Source organism: Nyctereutes procyonoides, unplaced genomic scaffold (genome assembly GCF_905146905.1).
Source record: "Nyctereutes procyonoides isolate TBG_1078 unplaced genomic scaffold, NYPRO_anot_genome, whole genome shotgun sequence".
Taxonomy (NCBI): domain Eukaryota; kingdom Metazoa; phylum Chordata; class Mammalia; order Carnivora; family Canidae; genus Nyctereutes; species Nyctereutes procyonoides.
The window spans coordinates 6,545,544-6,573,017 of NW_026575131.1; the positions used below are offsets into that span (position 1 = coordinate 6,545,544).

General features: G+C 39.6%; 1 protein-coding gene and 1 pseudogene across 1 annotated transcript in view; one reads left to right on the forward strand and one right to left on the reverse strand.

Annotated features, from left to right (window-relative positions):
• The window catches only part of SYN2 (synapsin II), a 205,057-nt gene extending 179,579 nt beyond the window's left edge, over positions 1–25,478 (reverse strand). Inside the window, exon 1 of the mRNA XM_055343437.1 lies at positions 25,019–25,478. Coding sequence (XP_055199412.1) covers positions 25,019–25,413 — 395 coding nt within the window. The 5' untranslated portion in view covers positions 25,414–25,478. The remainder of the gene's footprint in view (positions 1–25,018) is intronic.
• LOC129521706 (40S ribosomal protein S20-like) lies at positions 19,590–19,943 on the forward strand (annotated as a pseudogene).
• Positions 25,479–27,474: the final 1,996 nt, after the last annotated feature.

Below are 27,474 nucleotides of genomic sequence, written 5' to 3' on the forward strand. Positions count from 1 at the left end.
CAATCACCATTCTTCTATCCTATTCATCAAAATGAGATTAATTTGCTCATCCAAAAACCTCTTGCCCCCACTTTTCCACTCCAAAGTCTACTTTCACTGCCATTTTTGTCTGCAACTACACACTTAACCAGCCCATCTCTCATCAGATTCCAATCACCTTTAGGAAGCTGAATGCCCACACAATCCTAATTCATGATAATCAAACTCTTGAACACTCAAGGAATCTCTTCTCCTGAAACATGAGCACAAATCTCCCAAATCACTAACTTGCGTCCCATACCAGTATACTTTATACCTAATCACTCCATCCTTTATTATTGTTGTTGTTGTTGTTGTTATTAAAGTATACAATGAATATTGCAGGCTCCTCCAACACCAGTGCCCACCTGGTTAATGTGGACCATTGCTAGAGGCCTACTGTACATCGTGCATGTCACCCACAACTAGACCATTAATTACTTAAGGGCAGGAAACATGTCTTCTTTAAACCTGAGGCTTAAAGATGGCTTTGATTTAGGGGTTAAGTTCTGATCCTATCTGACCTCAAAAAAGAGTACCTATACAATTAAGAAAAACTTTAATTTCTTTCTCTATACCCCCAACACTTCACATGATATAAGATCTCTAGTCCATGATTATAACCAGGTCCAGTTCTATTACTACATACACAAAGCTAGTTTTAATACTCAAGATGCACCTTCAAAAAATCCATTGTTTTATTTGGTTGTGTCTCAATTCTTTTTCTTGCAGCATCAATCCCTATTTAAGGGAGGATACGTGCTGAAAAAAAAATATTTGCCCTTTTGTTTTGTCACCTGCAAAATAGGGACACCATTGCCTAGCATACAGTGAAAGATTAAATGACCTCCATTTAGCACAGAGGTAAAATTTTTAATAGGGTAACATCATGTAAGGCCTTTAGCAAAGTGGTAGCACAGAGGAGTTGGTGTAATAACATGAGGCAACTTCCATTTCTCTTTATATAATGTCAGATCTAGTAAATATATCACAGCTATAAACAAACTGTTAGCCAACCAAATCTAGCAATATATAAAAGGGTTTATATACCATGACTAAGTGAGATTTATCCCAGGAATGCAAGGTTGGTTCAACATATGAATATCAGTCAATGCAATACACCATATTAATAAAGGACAAAAACCACATGATCACTTCAATAGACACAGAAAAAGCATTTGGCAAAATCTAACATCCTTCAATCATAAAAATACTTGGCCATCTAGGAATCAAAGGGAACTTCCTCAACCTTATGAAGTGCATCAATTAAAAAAAAAAAAAAAACCACACAGCTAATATTATGCTAATGGTGACAGACTAAGGCTTTCCCTAAAGATAGGGAGTAAGACAAAGAATGTCTGCTCTAATTTTACCTAGCATTGTACTAGAGATTCTGGCCAGGACAATTAGGTAGAAAAAGAAATAAAACATCCAAATTGGAAAGGAGGAAGTAAAACTATCTCTACTTACAGATGGCATGATCTCTCATATATAAAATTCTAAGGAATATGTACACACAATTAGATAAATAAATTAATAATAAATGAATTCAGCAAGGTTGCAGGAGACACAATCAATACATAGTAACGAATAATTCAAAGATTAAATAAAGAAAATTCAATCAAGAGGGACACCTGGGTGGCTCAGTGGTTGAGCATCTGCCTTTGGCTCAGGGTGTGATCCCAGAGTACTGGGATCAAGTCCCACATCAGGCTCCCCCGAAGAGAACACCTGCTTCTCCCTCTGCCTATGTCTCTGCCACTTTCTGTGTCTCTCACATAAATAAATAAATAAAATATTTATGAAAAAAATTCAATTAAGAAAAGAACCCCATTTACAAAGAACAAAATTATTGGGAGTGAATATGGAAAACGAAGTACAAGACCCATACAATGAAAACCACTAAAAAACTATTGAAAAGGGCAGCCCGGGTGGCTCAGAGGTTTAGCACCGCCTTCAGCCCAGGGCGCGTGATCCTGGACACCCGGGATTGAATTCCACGTCGGGCTCCCTGCATGGAGCCTGCTTCTCCTTCTGCCTGTGTCTCTACCTCTCTCTCTCTGTCTCCATGAATAAATAAATAAAATCTTAAAAAAAAAAAAGCTCTTAAAAGAAATTAAAATCAAAACAAATGGGAAGACACTACGTCCGTGGATTGTAAAACTTACTAGATGTCAATATCTTCAAATTAATCTATAAATTAATGCAATCTGTATCAAAATTCCAGCTTTGTTTGCAGAAATTGACAAACCAATCCTAAAATCCATAAGGAAATTCAAGGGACCCAGAATAGACAAAAATCTTGGAAAAGACAAAGCTGGAGAACTTATACTTTCCTCTTACACTTTCCACATTACTAAGCAAATTTACTGCAGAAGTAAATAATGAAGACAGTGTGGTATGATGAATCAATGGAACTGAGAATCCATAAGTGAACCCATAATTCTATGGTGAACTAATTTTCAACAAGTGTGTCAAGACAATTCAATGGGGAAAGAAGAGCATTTCCAACAAATAGTGCTGGGAAAAACAGATATCCACAGGTATAAGAACACAGCATAATCTGTTTCATTCCCAAGAAGGGGAAAAATACTAAAATTGCTTAACTCATTACTTTGTATACATTCTATGTCTGATTAAGTGTTGATTCTCCAAAACCTCTTTCTTGACCTTGATGACTAAAGTCCTTCCCCTAAGCTTTTTCCCAGAGGTGAAATTTCAATAACTCTAATAGAATAATTATTCTGCTTTCAGAGTCAAGAAGTAGGAAAAAAAGGATGGATTTTCAACTCAAAGAAAAATTTAAATCCTCACTTAGCACTTTCTAGCTGTATGCAACTTTGGGAAAGTTACCTAACCATCTGCTTATATGTAAAATGGCAATAACACCTCTTTGAAAGTGTAAGGATTCAACTAGAAAATGAATGTAAAGTGCCTGATCATAGTAACTTTTCAATGTCAGTTCACTCCTTCTCAGTTTTGTAAAATGGATGAAGCTGACACTGGACCCAACAGGCAGATACCTCAATGTGAAACATGTCCTCAACCAGTATAGAACTCATGGGACCTAGGGACATCTCAAAGGCACAAATGATTAAAAGAAGCAAATGGGTGGAACATCTTTATATGTGTTTAATTGGGAACCTGATTCCCAACCTAATGCAATTCATAGGCTCTTTACATCATGGCTCTGAGCCTCGCTAGGCTAGAAGATGAGTGTTTGTCAGAAGAATGAAAAGGCACACTGCTCCAATTACCACGAATGCAAAGCATTACAAATAAACATGTGTTTTCAGGGACAGAATGAAGAGATCTGTTATGGAGAGGAGCTAGGAGGTTTTTGATCTACAAGATTGACTTCAATTTTTTACACAGGAGGTAAAATTACAATCTTGCCACTTCCACCTCTGATGACAAGTTTTAATAGTAAGGACACTACTGAGTTTATCACAGTGTGGAAACTTGCTGCCATCAATTTGCTGGCCCTCTTCCATTCCCCTACCCTTTTGTTTTACACAAGCATTACAAATATATCTAATACTCTAAGCCAATTAAGAATAAGAAATTAGTATAGACTCCAGGTCACCAAGGCTCTTTCTTATCAAAATAACTTCTAAGTGTGTGAGCTTCACAATTGCATACTACCATCCAAATACTGCTGTATGGATAAAGAGTGCACAGTCTAGAGGAACCCAAAATTCATTAAGCAGTTCTAATTCAAATGATATTTACAATTCTTCATTAGTCCTCATCACTGTAACTATAATGTTTGAGTCCCTTTACAAAGGATTCCATTGACCCCTCAACCTATATCACATAGCATTCCTCTTTCTTCCCGTTTTCATCATATACAATATCTACACTAAGACCACAATATTTCCAAAATAACAATGCCTTTTCATGCCTTCCTGCCTCATTCCTCTACCTGAAATGCCTTATTCCCTCCAATCTCCTAATCTACCCAGTGAATTTCTTCCTTTAAATCTAGCTCAGATGTTCCCTCTTTGACTAATCTTTCCCAACCTCCTACCCTAGATCAAAATTAATTATACCTCCTCTATCCCTCATGGCAGTCAGAGGATAACATGAAGGCCTTGCATATACCAAGAAAATGTTAACGTTGAGGGGCACCAGGGTGGCTCAGTCAGTTTAAGTGTCTGACTTGATTTCAGCTCCAGTCATGATCTCAGGGTCATGAGATCAAACCCCACATCAGGGCTCAGTGGGGAATCTGCTTGAGATTCTCTCTTTCCCTCTCCTTCTGCCCCTCCCTCTGCTCTTTCTCAAATAAGTAAATCAATTATCTGGTGTTAGATATAGCCCTTTTTGTTCAAGTTTCTTATAACATAAAAGCTTTTTATACTTAAAATACTGCAATACTGAGTAGTAATATAATTCATAATGAATTGAATGTTTGTGTCAAACCCCTCCCCTGAAATCCATATGTTGAGCCCCTAATCTCCCAATGTGATCACATTTAAAGGTAGGGCCTTTGGGAAGTCATTAGGTTTAGATGAGGTTGTAAAGGCAAAGCCCTTATAAAGGGATTTGTGCCCTTTTAAGAGTTTGAAGAGATCAGAATTCTCTTTCTACCATATGAGGATATAGCAAGAAGGCAGCATCTATAAGCCAAGAAGAGGACATTCACCATAATTATTATGCTAGCACCCTGATCTTGGATTTTTAAACCCCCAGAACTGTAAGAAATAAATTTCTGTTGTTTAAGCCATCAAGCCTATGTTATTTATTATAGCACCCAATCTGACAAAGACACAAGTATTGGTAAGGAACTCTTATAGATTGCTAGTGGGAATTTAAAATGGTAAACTCCATAAAACTCAATAATACAGTTTGATAGTATCTATTAAAGTTGAACATACATATTGCCCTAACCCAGCAAATTTCCACTCCTGGGTAGGAAACAAGAGCCTATATTCACCAAAAGACATATACGAAATTTGTTCACAGCAGCATTTTTCACAGAATCTCCAAACTGGGAACAAGTTAAGTATTTATCAACAGCAGAATAGATAAATAAAGTGTGATATATTCAAGCCATAGAATATAACTGAGTAATGAAAAAGAAGTAATGCTCCATAAAAGAAAACAGATGAATCTCATGAACATAATGTCAAACAAAAGAAGTTAGATCCAAAAGAGTTTATACTGCATGGTTCCTTATATAAAGCTCAAGCAGGCAAAATTAATATATAATGAAGAAAGTCAAAATAGTGGTTATCTGTTGGAGGAGGAGAAGTAATGACTGAGGAGGTACTCTATCAGTTTAGCAGGTATTGGTTATGTTGTATATATTGACTTGAGTTGTGCTTTATACTTGAAAAAACTCATTGAACTATAAACTTATTATTTTGTGCACTTTTATACTTCAATGTTTAAAAAGGGAAAACAAACCTCTGGGAGAGATAATAGACTGAAGGTCATAAGGTTCCAGAACTCCTTTAGCCTAGGACTACACCCTCTGATCTCCTTATATCCACTCCTTCACTGTCATGGTCTCATTATTATAAGCCTCTAGTATCTCATAGATAGACAACCAAAACACACTCCCTAAAGTCTCCAGGCCAACACTAATTCTTCCTCCTCCCAATTTTCAACAGTCTCCAGATATCTTCCTAAGGAAGGCACTGATTGAATCACTCTCTTGGTCCAAAATCTTCACTACCCCCACCAACTATGAGATAGAGGAAAAAAATCTCTGAGCTTTGCATTGAAAGTTCTTTCTTATCAGATCCCAACTTCCTCTTCTAGCTATGCTTCATTTGCCTCTAGGAAAAGGACTTGGGCAGAAAAATTCATCATTTACAAAAGTGATAAAAAGCTTAACAAAGTCTATTCCCTCCCCCAAAGTTACCCCCACCCCATTTTCCATCCTTTCTCACTATTTCCTTGGGGGAAAATAATACTTTAGAAAGTTCTATTTCATCTTCAAATGATAAAGATTGGCAGCAAAATATAAAGAATAAATCCAGGTCCTGGGAAAAAATAAAAGTAACTTCATTTCCCTATTTTTGGTTTCCTACATGAGATAATGATAACGATTCTTTTTCACATAGCACTTCTGAATTCACAAAGCTTTCATAACCTACTTTCATAACCTACTTTATTTCAATAAAAGTTCATGATAACCCTAGAAAGCAGGCATTTTCATTGACATTTATACATAAATATACCAAGGCTTAGTGACCACTAAGATTACTTTCTAGTTCTCATACTCCTGGGATTCTCTGCAATAGATGACAGTTTTTTTCTGACTTCCTACTACTCTTCTGAGCATCTCTCTCATCCCTATCTCTACTCCTCCACCACCAGGTGTCTATTCTATATTCTATCCCTACAGAGTGTTGCTCTCATGGTGGGGTTATAATTTCCAAGATGTTTCCTGAGAGCATCATAGTCATCCTCCTATAAGTATTAATAAATTCCAAGATTAGAATTAGGCCTCCAAGATTAGAAAATCTTTAAGATCCAAAGAAGAAATCTAAAATGTGAATGTTTAGGCAATTTAAGAAGAGGTGAGAATAATATTTAGAGGAGTTTACAGTACCCCCAAGAAATTCATATTCCTTCAACAATTTTTTGAGGCCTACTATTGGCCAGTGTGCTAAAAGCTGAGGCAAAGAATGAAACATGGCCTTTGCCCTTAAAGAACTCACAGCCTAGTATAGACTTCACAGGTGTCAACCCTACTTGTAGTACTGACTTTAGCTCAAAAGATCTGACTCTTGGGCAGCCCTGATGGCGCAGTGGTTTAACACCGCCTGCAGCCCAGGGTGTGATCCTGGAGCCCCGGGATTGAGTCCCACATCAGGCTCCCTGCATGGTGCCTGCTTCTCCCTCTCCCTGTGTCTCTGCCTCTCTCTAGCTGTGTCTCTATGAATAAATAAATGAAATCTTAAAAAAAAAAAAAAAGATCTGACTCTTGACTCCACAATCACAGAAGTTTTTGCTTAGACCAAATTCCCAAGAAGACATTCTAGCCACTGCTATCCATTCCTCTTCATCAATAATGAATGTCCCATTCAAAATCAAAAGCACCAAGGGGCTCCTGGGTGGCTCAGTGGTTGAGTGTCTGTCTGAGTGTCTGCTCAAGGTGTGATCCCAGAGTCCTGGGATCAAGTTGTGCTTCAGGCTCCCCACAGGGAGCCTGCCTCCTTTGTGTCTCTCATGAATAAATAAATTAAAAACAAAACAAAAAACAAAATCAAACCACCAAGTAAGCAAATCTACAAATAAACTGCCAAAAGTCCAGAGCAACTGTTTCACACATTTATAAACAAACATTAGGGAAAACATTCAACCTTACCTGTACTCATAGAAATGCATGTTAAAACATTCAAATACTGTTTTTTTTTTTAACATTTTAACTTTTTTTTTTTTTTTAACCTACGATAGTCACACACAGAGAGAGAGAGAGGCAGAGAGACAGGCAGAGGGAGAAGCAGGCTCTATGCACCGGGAGCCCGACGTGGGATTCGATCCCGGGTCTCCAGGATCACGCCCTGGGCCAAAGGCAGGCACCAAACCGCTGCGCCACCCAGGGATCCCTCAAATACTGCTTTTATACCTATTAACACAAAAAAAATAAATAATGGGCTGAAAGTGAGGTAAAAACAGTTGATGGACTACAAACTGGAAAAGCTTTTTATAGGAAGCAGTACAGAAATATCAAAAGCTATATATGTCATAATTTTTTGTCAAGTAGTTACTTTCCTGAAAATTGAAAATGCCTATAGCCTTACCATGTAATAATCATGAAAAATTCTAAGTCAACACAGTTATCTAATAGAAATAGAATTGGATAAATCATGGTACAACAGCTATGAGAAAATATGTAAGTAACAATATGTAAAAAGTATAAGCAGAAAAAATATGAAATTATAGTTAGACAACAATCACAATTACATAAAAAAATATGTTTGCATATGGACAAATACATTGGAAGAAAATATAGAAAAATATGAAAGTAGTTGCTCTGTTGCTATGGTAAAATTATGAGAGAAATATGTCCTACTTAAAACTTTCTTTAATCATGTTGATATGTCAATAAATCCCACTTTACTACATTGGTTGTTTAATTGACTATCTTCCCAAATAAAGTATAAGCTTTGTGAAGACAGGTCAAAGTCTCTTATGCACAAGCATTACAGCACCACTTCCTACAGAATAATTCATGAAAGAATGAATGAAATACATAGGAAACACCTCACAATAAATACCCCCAAGGAGGGGAGGGGAAGTAGACCACTAAAAGTAAACAAAAGGCTGATCTTTATGTGTCTTTTTTAAGCTCTGAATATGGGAAAAGCCAAACCAACCACTAAAAAGTCTCTGGGAAGTCTTTATTTCCTCAAGGCCCCTGCCGAGATGCTCCTAAAGGGTCTGGAGAAAGACACAGGGTTCTGGGAAGTAGACACAGCAGTAGGGTACTTCCAGGATTTGAGAGGAACACATGGAATCAGAAGAGACAGGAGCTTCATATCCTTTCCCTACTCCTAAATTCACTGCCCTTTGACTCTCAGAACCTTACATATAACTAAAGCTGGACTTAAGGGGTGGGATGTAGCAAGAGGGACAGGCTATGAGAAAAAAAAAAAAAAGAAGGCAGAAAAAATAGATCAGCAGGGAACAGTCTTTTTAGTAGGAACTTAAGTCTGTGACCACCTGGAACTCTGGCTAAGAAATAAATTTCCAGGTACAAAGAAAAATAAGAAGCTTTAAAGGAACTGGGCTCTGGAGTGAAAATCTCCTTTCTTGACAACTTAAAATCAGTCTGAAATATACCAAAGACACGAGAAGGATTCTAAGTCATAAAAATATTATAAGCATTAACAAAACACATTGGGGAAAGGAGCTAATCTTTAAGTTGTTTTTCAACCAACCTACGCAGCACCTGTCACAGACCATACAGGCTCTTTCCAGCTTAAGCAATTTTTTTAGCCTCAGTGCTTTTAGGCAAAAGTGTCAAAATTGACTAATGTAGAGCTCAGAAAGGAGTTTAGCTGCATAGAGAAAAGGGGCACTGAGTATGGAAAAAAACACAAAGAAAAATCTAGATTTTAGATGTAGCTCTACTTATTTCAAGTTGTAACTATAAGTGAATCACAATCTACCTGAGCCTTGGTTTCCTAATTATAACAGGAAGTTATACCAACTTACAAGGTTAAGGTAACAACTAAGTGAAGTGACACATGCAAGTCAGAGTACATAATAAAAAAGTTTTATTTAAATGTATGACCTTATTACAGAATCTTTAAATGCTACAATTTCCTTCCAGGGTCAAAGTTAAGTTGAGTGCATTTTTTTTTCCAAGCAAATCTGAATGCATTAGCTATTTGAAAGCTACAGGAAAATCAGTCTTATCCCACTTTGCCAAGTCAACTCACAGTTTATTCTTTCAAAGCGTAGACTTTTCATGTGAGCAAGTGGCAATAAAGAATGATTCTCCTTTTCCCCAATCTGAGTGCTGAAATTCCACTATTCATTAGATAGGATTAGAGTTTTTCTATTTTCCAGATCCTTTTATGAAAAAAGCAAAAGCCTGTGAAAAGGAATTGCCAATAACCATTAACAACTCCTGGCTAAGCAAAAATTAACTCAGTCTGCTGAAAATTAAAGACTAGGAAATAGGGATGCCAACAATAATTTGGCTTACAATTCCCAAGAACCTCCTAACTTCAAGGAATTTCCAACCACCAAAATTTCCCCAATTCCCACATTTCAGCACCTAAAATTCACTCATACTAGTTCTTAAACTGAAAAATAAGACCTCATGTCCCAGTTTTGTTTCAGAAAATATGTTTACCTCTGGAATGGGTCCCAGGTCATTTATAGGACATATGTCCATGGACACAGAATGAAAGGCATCAACAGGGAGAGAAGGCAAAGAAAAGCAAAAAAAAAAAAAAAAAGAGAGAGAGATTAAATTAAAAATCACCACCTCCACAGTTTTGAGTATAATCAACTGCCCTGATTCTAGGAAAAATATATTTGCTTCCCTAAACTTCTACTTCTCATAATGGTCCATGGCAATACTTAAGAGGAAATTGAGAAATTCTTCCTCATATCAACTCTCAATCCCACCTGTTGCAATAGTTTCAATCCATATATATTTAAATCTATATGGTACAGTTTGCAACTTGACCTCTCAACAATCTTATGAAGAAAGAAGGACAGGTATTATTATTACAATTTTAAGGATGAGGAAATTGAGATTCAGAAACTTGTTATGCCTGAATTCACCCAGACCATAACTCCAAATCTATGCTTTACAGAACACCATGGTGCTTCCCTAAGGTCTTTTGGCTCCATTCTTTCCAAAGAATACCAGTCTCAATCTTCCTGTCATCACCTTCCATGACAATGTTCACTAGCTTTTTGTGTTAGAACCCAGAAGTTTCTGCAAGAGAACCTCGAGGTAGCATTAAAGAGAAATCATTAAGCTAAACACCCTCGGAAAACAAAGAAGATTGTTAAATGGCTGGAAGAACTGATATTCTTGCCCATGTCATTTAAGCTTCCAATTAGCCATCCACCTAGTTCTATGGCACTTGCAACTCAGTACAGGAAGCCCATAGCAAAGTATACAAGATCCAAAGCCAAAGATCTGAGTTCTAGTCCTGACTCTATCATTTCCTAGCTATGTGAGCTTGGGTAACGACCCCATCTTAATTCCTTTTATACATAAAATGAGAATAACATTAATTGTGCCCCAAAATTTATGTATACAATGGAATATTACTCAGCCATTAGAAATGACAAATACCCACCATTTGCTTCAACGTGGATGGAACTGGAGGGTATTATGCTGAGTGAAGTAAGTCAATCGGAGAAGGACAAACATTATATGTTCTCATTCATTTGGGGAATATAAATAATAGTGAAAGGGAATATAAGGGAAGGGAGAAGAAGTGTGTGGGAAATATCAGAAAGGGAGACAGAACATAAAGACTCCTAACTCTGGGAAACGAACTAGGGGTGGTGGAAGGGGAGGAGGGCGGGGGGCGGGGGTGAATGGGTGACGGGCACTGAGGGGGGGCACTTGACAGGATGAGCACTGAGTGTTATTCTGTATGTTGGCAAATTGAACACCAATAAAAAATAAATTTATTATAAAAAATAAAATAAAATAAAATTTAAGATTAATTGTTCCAAAAAAAAATTGTGCCCCACAAATACTATTGTGTGGTGGATTAAATGAGACAATGGATGTGGTAACACTCAAAGAATAAAACTTCTACAAATAAGCCATCTCAAAAACATCTTCCCCAGAGGCTGTTTCAAAACACTAGTAATCAGTGTTTTCTAAACTATATGCAACAAAACTAATACAACCAAAATGAAGGAATATTCATCTAGGTTTGTCCTATTTTTCAAAATTATTTTTAGTGTCATAGAAATCTGTCTACAAATTATTTTACTTGATTTGAAGTCTTCTATAAATACTCATATGGTAAGCTGTTGTCTTAAAGCTGCTGTGAAAATCTGCTCATCATGGTAGAACATTATTGAACTCTCCATGTCCCAGACACTGCATTAGACATTTTCAGTTTACTTTGACTAATTGTCATAAGAAGCTTTTGAGGTATGTCTTATTTCCGCTTTATAGATGAAGAAACTGAAGTTCAGAGAGAACAAGAAATTGCCCAAAGTCAAATGTGTGTCATTGTCATTGAGGATAAGAAACATCAAGGTGTTTAGTGTCAAGAAATTTGAAACACGATTTATCTAGTGTTTACACAGTATATTCGGTAAGAGAATGCACTCAGAGCTGGACTACTTGGGTTCAAACCCTGGACTCACTATGAGCTTTAGTTTCTTCATTTGTAAAATTAAGTTCATAACAATAATCTATTTCATAACCTAGTAAATAAGTTAATACATCTACTTAGAACAGCACCTGCCTGTCACAGAGTATATGCAATATATGAGGTATTACCATCCATCATTTCTCCCACACTGCTTATCCAAACTTCTCCTCACTAATCACTCAGCCTTCAAAGGCTAGCTCAGATCTATCCTTCATGTGAAACATTTTCGGACTTCATCAGCCCATAGAAATTTCTTCCTTCTCTGAAAACCTCTATACTGTAGAAATCACTTGATTTCTAAGAGCTTCTGAAGATAGGTGATTTAACCCAAATCCCTAAATTTTGAAATAGAAATTGAAGCTTAAGGAGTTAAATTGCCTATGATGACACAAAAAAATTAATTGGCAGAGTAGACAATTGAATCTGGATATTTTAAATGTTTACAAAGCTCCTTCTACTATACTCTCCTTTTGTTTTGAGATTCTACACAACTTCTTAAAGCTGAAAGCATATATTCTATAATTATCTGATTTTAAGTATTTAACTGGCCTTGTGAGCTTCATGGCAACTAACACACTGAAGTTAGTAGCTGTTTACTGATTGATTAGCAGATCAATCTTTCACTGATGCCCTTTTGTCCAACAGTTAAGGTGTTAATACTTTAACACTTTGCAGCACAGAATGCAACAGAACTTAAATTCTCACCATCAGTGGCCAAAGAGGGAAACATATTCATATGTATCACTAGAATTGCATTACAGAATTGCATTGTAGTGCACAAATTTGGAGCCCTGCACCATGAGACTTGAGGCACAGCATGCTCCAGCATGATTGCCCCTACACATACAGCTCCTCTCTGGATTATTATTGGAACCTGGAAGTATAAAAGAAACAGTCTTCAGTTGAGTTTTCATTATTAATAAAAGGGCCCTTCAAGGATTTGAGTCCACAACAGAAAAAAGACACTTCAATTTCCTCCCACAAAGCCCAAGCCTCTTTTTGCAGGATAACCCCAGGCTAAAGTTATTGCATAAAGTTGCTAGGTCCCTTGAGCAGAGAAATAAATATGGGGTATATAACCTGGAAAGTTATTGTATCTGTACTTAGGAGGACTGGAATGGAAGAATGGTCCTAGACAGAAGGAAAAAAGAAAGAACAGGCCCTAAAATTTGAGAAAGTCTAAACTAAACAAAGACATCTTAGTGCCTATGCTGAAAAGGGGGAAGAAATAGAGAGCAAATGGCTGTTCTCCAGAAAACATGCATGGAGTGTTTATGCTCATCTAAAAAAAAAGGGGGGGTGTTAGAGAGAGGAAGAATAGGTACATCATCAACCTCTTGTAAGAGAGGCTAGTAATAATAATTAATGCTTTTATAGCATTTTATAATTTATAAAACATTTTTTAATATATCACTTCTTAATGAATAGTCACTTTGGCTAATGCAGCTATTGTTTGTTTATATTTATAGGTTTGTATATATTTATAGGGAGCTGAAGAGTTGCTTTTGATCATTCATATGTTCATAATTTTTTCATAAGTCATTTATAAAACATTTTTTAATATATCACTTCTTAATGAATAGTCACTTTGGCTAATGCAGCTATTGTTTGTTTATATTTATAGGTTTGTATATATTTATAGGGAGCTGAAGAGTTGCTTTTGATCATTCATATGTTCATAATTTTTTCATAAGTCATTGATTGGTCCCACAAATAACTATTGAAAACTTTGTCATACCAAATGCTGGGGATATCAATATTAAAGTTGTAGTCATTGTCCTCAAGAGAATCTCAGAGTTGAAGGTGAGGAGATGAGAAGATAAAATGTGATTATAACACAATAAATTAATTGCTATGACATAACTAAGTATATTATGATTTCTAATACAAATTGAAAGAATTAAGAAATGAGTAAGTCTAGTCCTTGTTGACTCTTCAGTAATCAACAACTGAATTGAATCTTGAAGATTATCCAGGCAAAAACACAGAAGAAGCCTTTCAGGTAGTAGTAGTAGTACAAATTTAGGGACATGGCAGATTCAGTTAAACCTAAGTAGTTGGTCATAGCTATCAAAGTGGGTGGGGAATCAAAAAAAGGTAGAACTGAAGAGGTAAGCACAGTCAGATCATGAAAAGCTTACTATGAAAAAAAAAAAAGAAAAGCTTACTATGTATTCAACATTTTTCAGTCACAATGCTGTTCAGTTCCTCAGAATTATCCTTCGGATAATCCAAAGGAATTTTTTTCACTAAAGAGAAAGAAACAAGCAGCTTGAGTGTCCCACGATTGGATTGTTTTTTTGGTTTTTTTTTAAGACTTTATTTATTCATTTATGAGAGACACAGAGACATGGGCAGAAGGTAAAGCAGGCTCCTCAGGGGAGCCCCATGTGGGACTCGATCCCGGGACTCCAGGATCACAACCTGAGCCAAAGGCAGACGTTCAACCACTGAGCCACCCTGGCATCCCTAGAGTGTTTTATACTGAGGAAAAGTTTTTTGGACGGTGGGGGGGCGGGGGGGAGGCAGAATTAACTTCAAAAAAATGAGCTCCATGAGAGCCAAGTATTAATATAGGCTAGGGAAGAGAACCTCAGTCCTTAATTTTATTTCATCTGCCTTTACTCTGCTCAAAGCTGCCATGGGCCAGATAATACTTTACAGTATTGAGGGCTGCTATGGCTCTCATTCAGAGTCAAATCTCTAAAGATTTATGATTTGGACTGATTGAAAACTGGTAACTAAGTTAATTTGTATTTCATACAGCGTAAGAGCAAAAGCATTCTAATGCTTGTATATACAGTGAATAAAGAGGATTTCCAACATAATAACATATACCTCTTATCCTAGAATACTTTTTTCTCACCCTTGTTCCTTTCTATCCCTTTTCTCATTCTCTGGATCTCTCTATCCTTAGCTCAATTTGGCAAAGATTTACTGAATTCAAACTATGTGTCAGACAGTGCTGAATGCTAAGGATATAAAAATGAATAAAACACTAAGTCTGCTGCAAAGAATTCTCCATCACACAAATAGATCATTGTGTTGAGTCCAGTGATAAAGATATCCACATGATTGAAAGCATGGAGGGGACAGAGGTGCCTAATATATCCAGGGGGTAAGAGAAGACTTTCTGAAAAAAAAGGAAATATTCATCTCAGTCTCTAAGATATATGAGTTTACTCAAGAAAAAGAAGCAAAGAGAAAGATAGATAATTGCAGGAGGAGTGAACAGCATAAACAAGGACAAGGGAAAGGAATGCCATAATGTGTGTATGGAACTACAAATAGTTCAAAAGTGCTGTAAATTGAAGTTTAGGGATGGAAATGGTTAGCAGATTGGACAAGAATGCATGGGTCAAATCACAGGAAAGTGATGAACTTCACCTATCAGAAATGGGATAGGACACAAAAAGCTTTAAGAAAAGGAATGAATAAGTCAGATTCATATTTTAAATAGTCCATTCAAGCTATTAAGTAAAAACCATGATGAGACTTGCAAGTTCTAGGCGAAATTAATGAGAACTTGAATAAGCAACCGTCAGGGTGTCAGTGTCCTCAGTTGAGACAGAGAATATGAAAAGAGCTGGAATAGGAGGAGAGATAAGGTCTTCAATACTGGAACAAATGATCCTGAGTTACTTTCAACCACCCAAATGGAGACATCCAGTAGGCAACTAACCATGTGTGTAAAGGTCCGGACAATGTTCTGGTCTAAAGATGGAGATTTGGAAACTGATTGCATTTAGGAGGTTAACTGACATCTTGAGAGTAGATGGGAAAGTATGCAGAGTGAAAAAAAGAAGTGGGAAGAAGATGGGACTCTGAGGAAAACTTAATGAGGTAAGCAAAGAAAAAGAACACAAAGAGTAAGAAGGAACTTTAAAAAGACAGGTATGAACAAAGATTGCCATATTCAGATGCCAAGGGACTTCTAAATGGAAGATAAACAGTGTCAAGCCAATCCGTGAAAGGATAAATTGACATCTTCCTTTGGATTTAGCAATGAGATAACCTAGCAAGAAAAATTTCAGTATTATGGAGATGGAAGATGTGTGCAGGAGGGAAAATACATGATAAGAAAGAAGAGACAAGAGTGAGATTGCTATTTCCCATCTGGAAGAATGATTAAGAAGGTGGAGAGCACATTTTGCTTATTTATTTACAAGGACAGAGCAACCAGTAGAAAATGAGAGAATGAAAAGGAGGAAAAAGGGGTGAAATTTAGAGCAAAGACATGGAGAGCACAGAAGGGGTTGGGTCATTTTTTAAACAAGACGACAGTATCCTCATTCTCTGAGAATGGAATAAAGAAAATGAGCATTGAGGTAAGATAGAGAAGCAGAACAAGAGCATTCTACAGGAACTATGTAATAATAGCATGGAATCCTGAAAGTCATGTATGTGTTCAGAAGAATGTAATCCAGGATATAGGAAAAGTTTAGGATTGAGAGTAGTGACAATGAAGCTGAAAAGATAAACTGGAGTAGGTTATAAATGAGCCTCATGAGCAACAATGTGTTGGAGAAGAATGTTAAAAAGAAAATTAACTCTGTAGTATTTGTGAATGCTTTTGCTTTAATACTTTGAATGCAATGTGAATAGGAGAAAAGAACACAGACACACCTTTTAAAGCTATTCTGTTTCTCTCTTCATTTCCCTCTGTAACCACTCTTCCCTAGTCACAAGTGAAACTGAAGCAGAGCTATTTTAGAATTTATTAAATCAGAATTTGAGGTCTTGTCCCTTATGGTTAAAATAGCTGAGCCAGGGGATCCCTGGGTGGCTCAGCGGTTTAGCGTCTGCCTTTGGCCCAAGGTGTGATCCTGAAGTCCCGGGATTGAGTTCCGCATCAGGCTCCCTGCATGGAGCCTGCTTCTCCCTCTGCCTGTGTCTCTGCACCTCTCTCTCTCTCTCTCTCTCTCTCTCTCTCATGAATAAATATAAAAATCTTTTTAAAAAATAGCTGAGCCAAATGGGTAATATCTTTTTTTAAAAAAAGTTAAATTATATTTCCTTTCAAAAAATACCAAAGAAAGCCTTCAAAAATTTTGCTTTTGAGCCAGTAGCCTTCAATTTAAAAAAACATATAGATTCTTCATCCTTAAAGTGTGCACAATAGTCAAGAAAACTGCACACTAAAATTTGGGGAACTCAAAGGGACCAAAATAGGTTGGGTACCTGCTGTTGGAAACAGGGAAGAAAGCAACAATCAGTAGTATGGCTCTTTACCCTTTAGAAAGTGCTTTTCCAAAACTTTATTTTATTCAATTCTCACAACATAGCTATGAGATAGACATGTTTTTATCTCCATTTCACACATAAAGGAACTAATTTTTGTCTGTGTTATTCCAGAACCTAGAACAATGTCTGGCATATGGTAAGTCTACAATGAAAAAGGAAAAGGGGCTCAGAGAGGTTATGTAACTCTGATTAACGTCATATGGTTAAGGGTGGAGCCAGGTCTCAACCCTAGGTCTTCTGACCCTCACATTGTTTCATGGTACTGAAGAGAAGAAAAGAGTAAAATGATTGAATACAATCATAATCTGCTTTCCAATTTTACGTGAACTGATTACAATTTCAGAAATGCCTGCTGTTAAGCACAAACACCAAGGCCAGTATACTTCCTCCTACTATTCTTAGTCATGCTGCGTTGGCATCTTTAGAGTTCAGAGATCTATAGTATTTGCTCACTCTTTATTCCCTCCATAGGTCACCTGCACTATTCTAAGTTACGTCCTCCTGCTGCACTGTACTAGTATCTGCAGAACGAAAAGCCTTTTATATCATCCTCTCTTCTCTCTAGAAAGCTATATGTAGCCTTCTGGCATTCAATTGCATCTACGTGGAAAGTTAAAGGATGACAGACAATGCCACCCAATGATTATGCAGGTCTTATTCACAAGATTTTAGTGTGAATAGTGTGAATGCCATTAAACACCAAAAACAGGATGCAACATTCCATCCTGAGGCTACTATGTTTAACCACACCCTCACTCTGTAATGGATATGATCCTGAAAAAGCTGTGTACATATAAAATTTTTGTAAAGTAATTTCAAAAGCAGTGGGGTGCTTATTATTTAAGCAAATTATGTGGTAAATTCTTTGCAAAAGAAACCTTTTTTATAACAAAAAATTTTTCTGCTGGCAAATTCATCTTGTATGTATGGGAATCTAACAATTAGGGTTTAGAACCTGACATTTCAGCTTAACAGCTATTTAATTTTGGGCAAGTGACTACTTTTATGAGTTTGTTTATTCATCTATGAGATATTCTTTCTACTGTTTAGAATCACTGTGAGGATAAAATGAGATAATGTGTATCCATATGTTATATAAACTCCTTAGCATAGTATACATGGCAGGGATCAAGATATAAAGTCTGTCAGCCAATACTTCAATGTATGTATATAAAAGTTCTTAGATCAGGAAGAGGAATTTAACCACAAGTCCCTAAATCCCATCAAGAGGAGGTAAGAAAGAGGTACCAAATGGCAAATACTCAAAGATGAGTCTTTCATCCAAAGACATGTTAGTCACTTATTGACCTATGCCTCCTCTTCCACGGATTTACAAGCACTATGCCATAAAATATAAAGTTTTTTTTTAAAGAAAATGACACAAAAACTGTACCATGCAAATACAGTGGTACTATAAAGGATCTTACAGAATGTCTGTTTCAATCCTCTCATTGAACAGATTTTAGAAAATCAAAATCCAAAGAGGCAAAGTGATTTACCTAAGGATATACAATGGCACAAACATTTCTAACCACAGCTTCATTTTCTAGGACAGTCCACCTTTATGGATGCTAATTACCATACTATAATAAATCCTACTTAAATGTCCATCCTCTCCCCTACTGGACTGGAAGATCCTAGCAAACAAAGCCTATGTCCAACTTATTCTTATATCCCCAGTATGTGGCTTGTGTTAGGTGCTCCACTACATTGAATATACCCCAGTTAAAACTGTTTTACCAATTTGAGAGGAAGATATATAATTCTGGAAAACTTATCTTTTAGGCCTCCATTACTTTTCGCTTAGCAAGATACTGAAAAGGCTAATAATGTAACTACTGATCTGAACTTGGGTACAGAAAGACAAAAAGCAATCCCAGGTAGACAGGAACACTACTGTAAAAATGGGTCCCTGAAAGGTCATCATTATAGCACACTACTACTAACTTGATTATATGTTGGACTTTGGTTACTGAGTTTCCTTCAACCATTTTACAATTACCTTTGCTGAAACAACAATACAAATAAGACAATGAAACTGCCAGTGTGAATACAGTGTGATGCTCATGTGGCTCTTTTTAAAGTATTTACTAAGAATTCCACAATGAATCTTTATTTTTTTAAATATGTATTTATTTGAGAGAGAGCAGGAGTAGGGCCAAAGGGTGGAAGGAGAAGCAGACTTCCCCACTGAGTAGGGAATCTGATATGGGGCTCGATCCTAGGACCCTGAGATCATGACCTAAGCTGAAGACAGATGCTTAACTGACTGAGCCACCCAGCCAACCCCACAATGAATCTTTAAAAGTAGACAAAGACAATATTTTTAAGGAGAAAAGGATTAAATTTGAGAGCTCTGCCTAAAGAGTGATTGAAGAGTATCAATAGACCTCTTTGAGAAAGACGTGGTTCTAGCTACAGTGGAGCCCTGGATGCCCCTGCTCCTGCTCCTGCCTCACTGCTGTTTGAACAAATCAGTCAGGAAGCTGCTCCGCAGTCATGGCTTTTAAAGGCACTGGGAAGACACCCTGGAACCAGAGGTGGCAATTCAGCGATTTAGAATTACTCTAGTTGCAACCTAAAATCTTCAAAGACGGTATGTGCTGACTTGATTAGAGGTGAAAAGGAAAAAAATCTCAAAGTGAAAGGACCAGTCTGGATGCCTACCAAAACTCTCAGAATCACCACAAGAAAAATTCCGTGTGGTTAAAGCTCTAAGACCCAGGATTGTTTTCAGATGACGATCTACAACAACGTATTGATCTGCACAGTCCTTCTGAGATTGTTAAGCAAATTACTTCCCTCACTATTGAGCCAGGAGTCAAGGTTGAAGTAACCATTGCAGATGCTTAAATCAACTTTTTTAATAAGTCATCAGTTTGAGAGAGAGACAGAGAGAGAAGAAAGAAACTTGAGTTGGAGTCAGATAACTTCTAGTCCCCATTCTCTAACTTCTTATTGGACTTTGGCCAAATCTTTCCATTTCTCTACACTAGATAATCATTCAGGTTCTTTCAAGTTCAAATGTTATAATTATAAAGGCAAAAAGTCCCTATCAGTCCTTGAAAGAGTCAGGGATGGAGAAAGATAACAGGAAGGTAGAAAGATGGTAAAATAGAGGGATACTGTGGTATAGTGGGGGGAAAAGGCCTAGTAGAGAGCCTGAAGTTCTAGATTGTAGTTCTGGTTTTGCCATTAACTATTTGAGGATCCTTATCCTTGAACAAGTCACTTTCCCTCTTCAGATCAAGATTTCTCCCATTTATAAAAGTAGCCAGATGATCTTCCAGGTCTAATAATCTAGAATTCTAAGCTATAGCCTACTGCTATTATGAACAATGAAATTTTATAGAATCAGTATGTTTGTGTTCACAAGTCAGAAACAAGACAGATAAAATATTTAGTAGACAGAAGCTTCAATCCTCAGTTGAGTCCCCCCATCCCAGCCCCGCCCAAGTTCTCAGCCTCTCACAAGCACTGGTCCAGACTACTGTACTTTGAATTCCCCTATTCTTAATGGTATGTCCCAAGATGGACCATTAAAGCATGGAAATAGGTGCTGCCTAGATAATGCATCAGTCCAGTCTCTTCACTGTCTCTTTGTTCTACCACTGTCCTTTCCTTATACTATACTATCCACTCTGGACTGAGCCAAACCTATCTCTTTTTATTCAAATTCTTCAAGGTTCAGTTCAAAACTTGATACTTGCATGAAGCATTCCCTTCTCACTATAGACACATGTATTTTTCACTCTTTTAAAGTTCTATAGTCCTACAGTGTTGTGGTACAGATTCAATTATATTTGTTAAGAGCTTAGTATAACATTTCCCATTTGGCAATTGCTCAATAAATAATAACAATTGTTGCCACACCTTTATTACTAATCACATATCCTTTAGATCAGTGCATCTTACATTTAATGTGCATGTGAATCACCTGGATATTTATTTATGAAAATTATGATTCATTAGGTATGAAGACTTGATAATATATATCAAAGAATTCCGGGGCTGGGGCACCTGGGTGGTGTAGTCAGTTGAGCTGTTGAAGGTTCAACTCTTGATTTCAGTTCAGATGGTGATCCCAGGGTCAAGGGTTCAAGCCCTGTGTTGTGTTCCAGAAGCAGTCTGCTTGAGATTCTCTCTCTCTCCCCTCTGCCCCTCCTACTTGTGCTATCAAAAATAAATAAATAAATCTTTAAAAAAAAAATCTCCTGGTTCATGCCAAAATACAAAGGGTAGTTTTTACTCAACTTAAAAAAGAAGTATGTATTATATCTATCCATTTGAACAGAAAGATCTTAGAAGACAGATGCTATGTCTCCTTTATCTTAGCATATATACCCTATATAGAGAAGGTGTTCAATAAACACCTGTGGACTTACCATATCTACAGTCCCTAGAACATCTAGGTAAACTCTAGAATGCCTGTGCTATGCTGATTTTCAAATCAAACATTGAGACTTGCTAAGATGAAAAAGCTCACTTGGTCCATGGAATTGGAATTGCTGAAAATGGAGACAGGGAAAATCTGAGAGAAAACTTACCTCTTCACCAGTGAGAGTGCGATATGTAGAAAAAAAAAACAACAACATACAAATGGACATTTGTTCCTTGTTTAAGCACAAAGATAATTAGAGTTCAGTCTTAACTACACTTTAAATTTAGGTATGGACCATAAAAGACGACATGCCTTTTCAGGCTATATATTTTTTTTTATTTTTACACTAGTAATGATTACTAATAAGGAGCTTGATTTCATTTTTTTAGTGGAGTAGATACATTTATCCAATGATTCTTTAGTGTACAATTAATCTAAAGATCTCAACCAACCAATGAGAACACATTTCAAGCAAGAGACTGAAACACCCTCCAATTTTTCCCATCAACTTAGTCATGGAAGTCCCCAAATTCCATTGCCAAAATTACACTGATAAAAAATTGGAGGAATCTGCTGTATATTAAGGTTGCCCTGAGAGGCTGCCTACTTTAAGCCCTTCCTTTAAATCTCCAATTATATAAGTGCTTATTAAAACCCTCTTTATTTTAGCATACTGTAATTTAAATGGGACCAATATTCTTAAATTCTCCTAGGAGGCTACACTCTGACTTCCTATTCATGAGGAAGATAATATTGAGTATATATGATACCTGAATGCTATCTAGATAGCTTTAGCTGAGACAAATTTACTAAAATTTGCCATTAAAGCAAAAAGAACCTTTTTAAGTCACTACTTGTCATAAGCAGGCATCTGCTTCTTAACTTACAGAGAACTTTCAACAAAACCATTCAATGATATTTAACTGAGATGTTTTTAACCAATTTAGGCAAAAGACAAAATCTGTAATCCTGAGAATTGCTATTAAACACAGAAACAGAAAAGCGTGAAATACTGTCAAGCACTAGACTCAAACTGGGTTTATGAGTTTTAATAAATCAATGTTATTACTTCAGAGAAAATCAGAAAACAGTTGGGAGTCAGCCCAAAGGAAAGTGGCTTCTATTACTTCCATCAGAAGTCTAGTCTCCAGGGCAAGGCAAATTATCTGGTTCATGCCAGGCAGGCAGTTTTCCTAGAAAAAAAAATAGTATCCAAAAAGAGTTTTGAATCCTAAGTTGCTGAAGCAGTTCATGCTAAACATTTATCATCAGCAGCCACATTATACCCATACAAATGAGTACCTTGCTATCTGTGGGTACCTAACTGGTAATTAAACCCAAAACAAATGCGTTCAACAGGATAGATCAAGACAAGGTACAGGAGCGTCAGATTCTTGCATAAAAAATGAAGCACCACTATCATTTCCACTTATCCCCTCCTTTTCTTGAAGACCCTTGTAAAGCTTTCTCCAATAACTCTGGTTCTCACAATCACTCTTTTATTGAATGCCTGAAACATTGGTCCAAAATAATAATTGTAGAATTGTGTTTTGTTAACTTTTCATGTTTCCATTTTGTCTCCCAAATTTCAATGCAAGTTCTTAGTAAGACCCTACATTGCCTACCCTGTAGAGGGAGCCAATTAATATTGCCAATAATACAATAGCGAGGCAAAAATAGCATAGTGGAATGGCAATACTGGAGTCAAATGGGCCCAAGTTCAAATCCTTGGTCTACTACTTGCTGGCTGTATGACTGGGAACACATTACTCACCTGTTGTAAGCCTCAGTTTTGTGTTGAGAATTTAAGGAGATATATATTAGAGCACTTAGTAGAGGGTTTAACATATAACAGAAGCTCAATAAAGCTTGGTTACCTACCTTTCTCACTTAACGAGCACTTGTTGATTTGAACTAAGAGTAATCCTCCTAGGGAGCTACCAATGGTACCATTATATACTTTTATATTTTCCTCATACACTCTTGCTGGTGTCTGTCATTTCCTAACGCGAGTGCCTTAAGATTTTCTACTCCATTGTTCTGCGAAAAGGCAACTACACAAGCCACCCAAATGACTATTCAGACCAGTCATATTAGGGGCCAGCAGGAGTGCATCTCCACATCCACCTCCCACTTCCATTACACCCACGCCAGTACTCCCTCCTTCCAAGTCTCCCAGGGAGAAAAATGATAGAGAAAAGCAGTAAAGCAGCCAAAAGAGAAAATGGAGATAAACAGCTCTGTGGTGCCTCACTCTTGGGAGGAAGTCCTTGGGTCCAGTGTCTAACCCCAACCCCTGGGAGAAAGAAAAAATAAAACCCTTCTCGTACTCCTGAAGAAAAAGCAACCCAGATCCCTTGCCTCTTCATTTCTTCAAGCCCTTCAGTAGTCAATTTCTCCATCGCCACCCACCCCAGCCATCCCCTGGGCCTACTTTCTGCTACATAAAATAGAGTCTCTTTAAGCTGATTTGTCTTAAATGAACCCCATTCATGCTTTCACAAACTAAAGGTAACATTTTCCCCCCAGCCTTCACCATTCTAAGTTGGAATGTCCCTTAGAAGAAAAAAAAGAAAGGGGGAGTGGGGTGTGGAGGGGAAAGGAGAAAGGAGGAGGGGAAGAAAAGAAGAAAATTCTTCAAGTTGCTATCTCCTGCATTAAGGCAGATCTATTTGTTTGCGCTCTTTTAACCATACCGAATATTTGACCTCGGGCATCATCTTCCCGGCTGGAAAAACCCACCAACACTTTCACAACCTCCTCCTCCCCCCCCCCCACACACACACACGTGGTTTTTTTTGTTTGTTTTTTTACTAAAACAAAAACAAACTCACAAATCCCCTCCCTGCTGCGCAAAACATAACAATTTTATTATTCTTCAACGGACTTCAGCCCCGCTCCCTGGGAACAAACCCCGGAACACCTGGGCTCTCACATCTGTCCTGTGACCAGCGTTGAGAACCACGCTGACACAAGGCCTCCCCCAGCCGGGTGAGCACTACCCCCACCCCCGTCACCCTGTTCCCGCAAAACACCCATTCCCACCGAAAATTCACGCAGCGCCTCACTATGTGGGAGGTCTTTTATTGGTCTGTAAGTGTTCCACCTGAGCTTTCCGCGTCCTGGCTGAAAGTCGGCTCCGTCTCCCCACCCCCACCCCTTCAAAAAACAAAAAACAAAACCAAGCCGAACAAAACTCTATTTTTTTCTTTAAGATCCGTCCCCGCCTGTTGTATAAAGTAGTTCGTGTCGTGAGGGCTGTGAGAAAATCGCGGCCGCGTCTCACCTCGGGATCCGCGTCTCACCTCGGATCCGCGTCTCCGGCGCCTCCGCCCCCCGCCTCAGCACACTCACCGCCCGCCCGCGTCTCCCCACTGCGGGACCCTGCGGACCCCCCTCCTCAGGGCTCAGAGACGATTCCCTGGCGCCCCGGGGCCACCTTCCCCGCGGCCTCCAGCTGCCCGCAGGCCCCGGAAGCCCCGGGAGCCCCGGGAGCCCCGAGCGGCGGCGGCGGCGGCGGCGGCGGCGGCGGCGGCCCGGCACCTACCAGTCGGTGTGCGGCTCGTCGACGACCAGCAGCACCTTGGCCTTCCTGGCGGCGGCGGGCGCGGGCGCGGGCGCGTCCACCAGGCCGGCCGAGGCGGCCGTCTGCTTCACCGCTTGGGACAGCGAGCTGAAGAAGCTGCTGCCCACCGACGGCGCCGCGGCCGCCTGCGGCGCGGGTTGCGGCGCGGGCGCCGGGGCCGGGGCCGGCAGCGGCCTCCGCTCGGGGCCCGGCGACGCGGCCGGGGGCGCCGAGGAGGCCGAGGCCGCGCCCGGACCGGGGGGCGGCGGCGGCGGCGGCTGCTGGGGCTCGGGCCGCTGCAGGTCGGTCATGTAGCCATTGGGCAGGTTGGCGATGAAGCTGCTGTCCGACAGCCGGCGCCTCAGGAAGTTCATCATCTGGCTTGGGGGGCTGGGGGCGCGCGGGGCGGCGGGGCCGGGCGGCGCGGAAGGCGAGACTGAGGCAGCGGCGGCGGGCCTGAGGCGGCTGAGGCGGCTGAGGCGCTGAGGCGGCCCGGTCCGCGACGCACGAGCCCAGCAGACAGCCGCGGTGCACTGGGCCGGGCGGGCCGGGCGGCGCGAGGCTCCGCGCCAGGGGGAGGGCGGGGCCGGGGGCGGGGCCACCGCTCGCCCCGCCCCGCGCCGCAGAGCTGGCCCCGCCCCCGCCCCGCCCCGCTGCCCCGGCGCCCTGCACGTAGCGGTGGGGGTCCCTGAGGGCCGGGATCGCCAGCGCTCCGGCGGCCCGAGCGGAGCTCTGTGGAGAGAGCGTGGCAGACAGTCTTGCTCCCTGAGAATACGGAAACGGGAGCCGAGACGCCTACCACCCTTTTGGTTGGGGATAAAAGAGCCGTGGCCCACCTGGGATTCAGATGAAGGAAACTGTCCCCACTCCCTCTGGAGGAAGAGAGGTGTCAGCCTCCCCACCCTGAGGTGAGAAAGGAGCCATTCCCCTGGCGTGCGCGCACGTACACACGCGCGCACACACTCCCCGTAGTGGGAAGGAAAAGAACCACCTCCTTTCTCAAAGCTGGGAGAAAGGTGCCATCTCCTCAAACTCCAGGTGACGGAGGAAGGAATAATCTGCCTCCCCTCCCCCCCCACACACACGTACTGCTAGGATGAGAGAGAGAAAAAAAAAAAAAAAAAAAACATCCCTTCCTCAGTGTTTGGAGACAAGGACATTCCCCATTCCCCCTTCATCCATCCGGTGACAGAGACTTGACAGATCCCGTCGCCGGGTCTGCAGACGCATTTTTGGTGACTGCACTTTAAGGATGGCTCACTTAAGAACACCTTCTTCTCTTCCCCTCCTCATGGACCAGAGAGAAGAGGCCGTGTATGAGGCTGAAGACCCCCTCCCCCCAAGGGGGATACCTAAGGGTGCCCCCCTTCTGTGTTTCCCTCTCTGATAGGCAGTGGAGCATCCTAGGTAGTACCAAGAGGTTCATCTCTTCAAAATCTTTCTATTTGTTTTTTTTTTTCCAGTTCACTAATTAGATCTGTTTCCACCTCCAAGAAGACCTCTGATTATTACCTTCCCATGTGTGTTCCCTGAATCTGGTATGACCTCTGGACCTTTGTTTTCACCTCTCACGAGAGATCCTTAATCCATGTGTTGTACTGGAACAAGACACAGCAGATATAGTACTTTATATTCAGACCACTCTGGGTGACATGGGACCTCAGGCAAATTAGCCTCTGATAAAAGGCTATCCCTATCTGATAAAAGACGATAATACTTTAATTTTTTTTAATTTTCACATAATTGACACACAATGTTACATTAGTTTCAGGTGTACAACATAGTGATTCAAGGAGTTTATGCATTATGCTATACAGAGGTAACACTTTTCAAAGTTGTTATACAGAATAAATGAGACTGGGTAAATAAAGCACCTGGCACACAGTAGGTATTTAGTAGTAGTGGCTAGATTCTTATTCTTTTTTTTTTTAAGATTTTTATTTATTCATTCATGAGAGACATGCAGAGACACAGGCAGAGGGAGAAGCAGGCTCCATGCAGGGAGCCCAATGTAGGACTTGATCCCGGGACTCCAGGACCATGCCCTGGGCTGAAGGCAGGCACTAAACTGCTGAGTCATCCAGGGGTCCCCTAGATTCTTATTCTTATTTGAACTAGTTCTCAGTAAGTATCTGTTGGACTGAATAGAATCAATGAGCGGCTTATCATTAATAGTGGTAGGCAGTTCTTGCTCCCTGCATCCCACCTGGCACTCAACTTGGGACCTATGCACAATCTGACTCTAAGCCAAAGACCCAGTGATGTTCAAGAGGTCTCTGGCCCAACTATAATAATACAGGGGTCTTGCTGTCTACCATGTGCCAGGCAGTGGTAGTGCTTCGTAGACTGATATGAATGGGAAGTCACCCCTGTCTGGGGGAAGTTCACAATCTATGTGGGCTAGAAGAGAGAATGGGGAAGATAGACACAGGAACAAT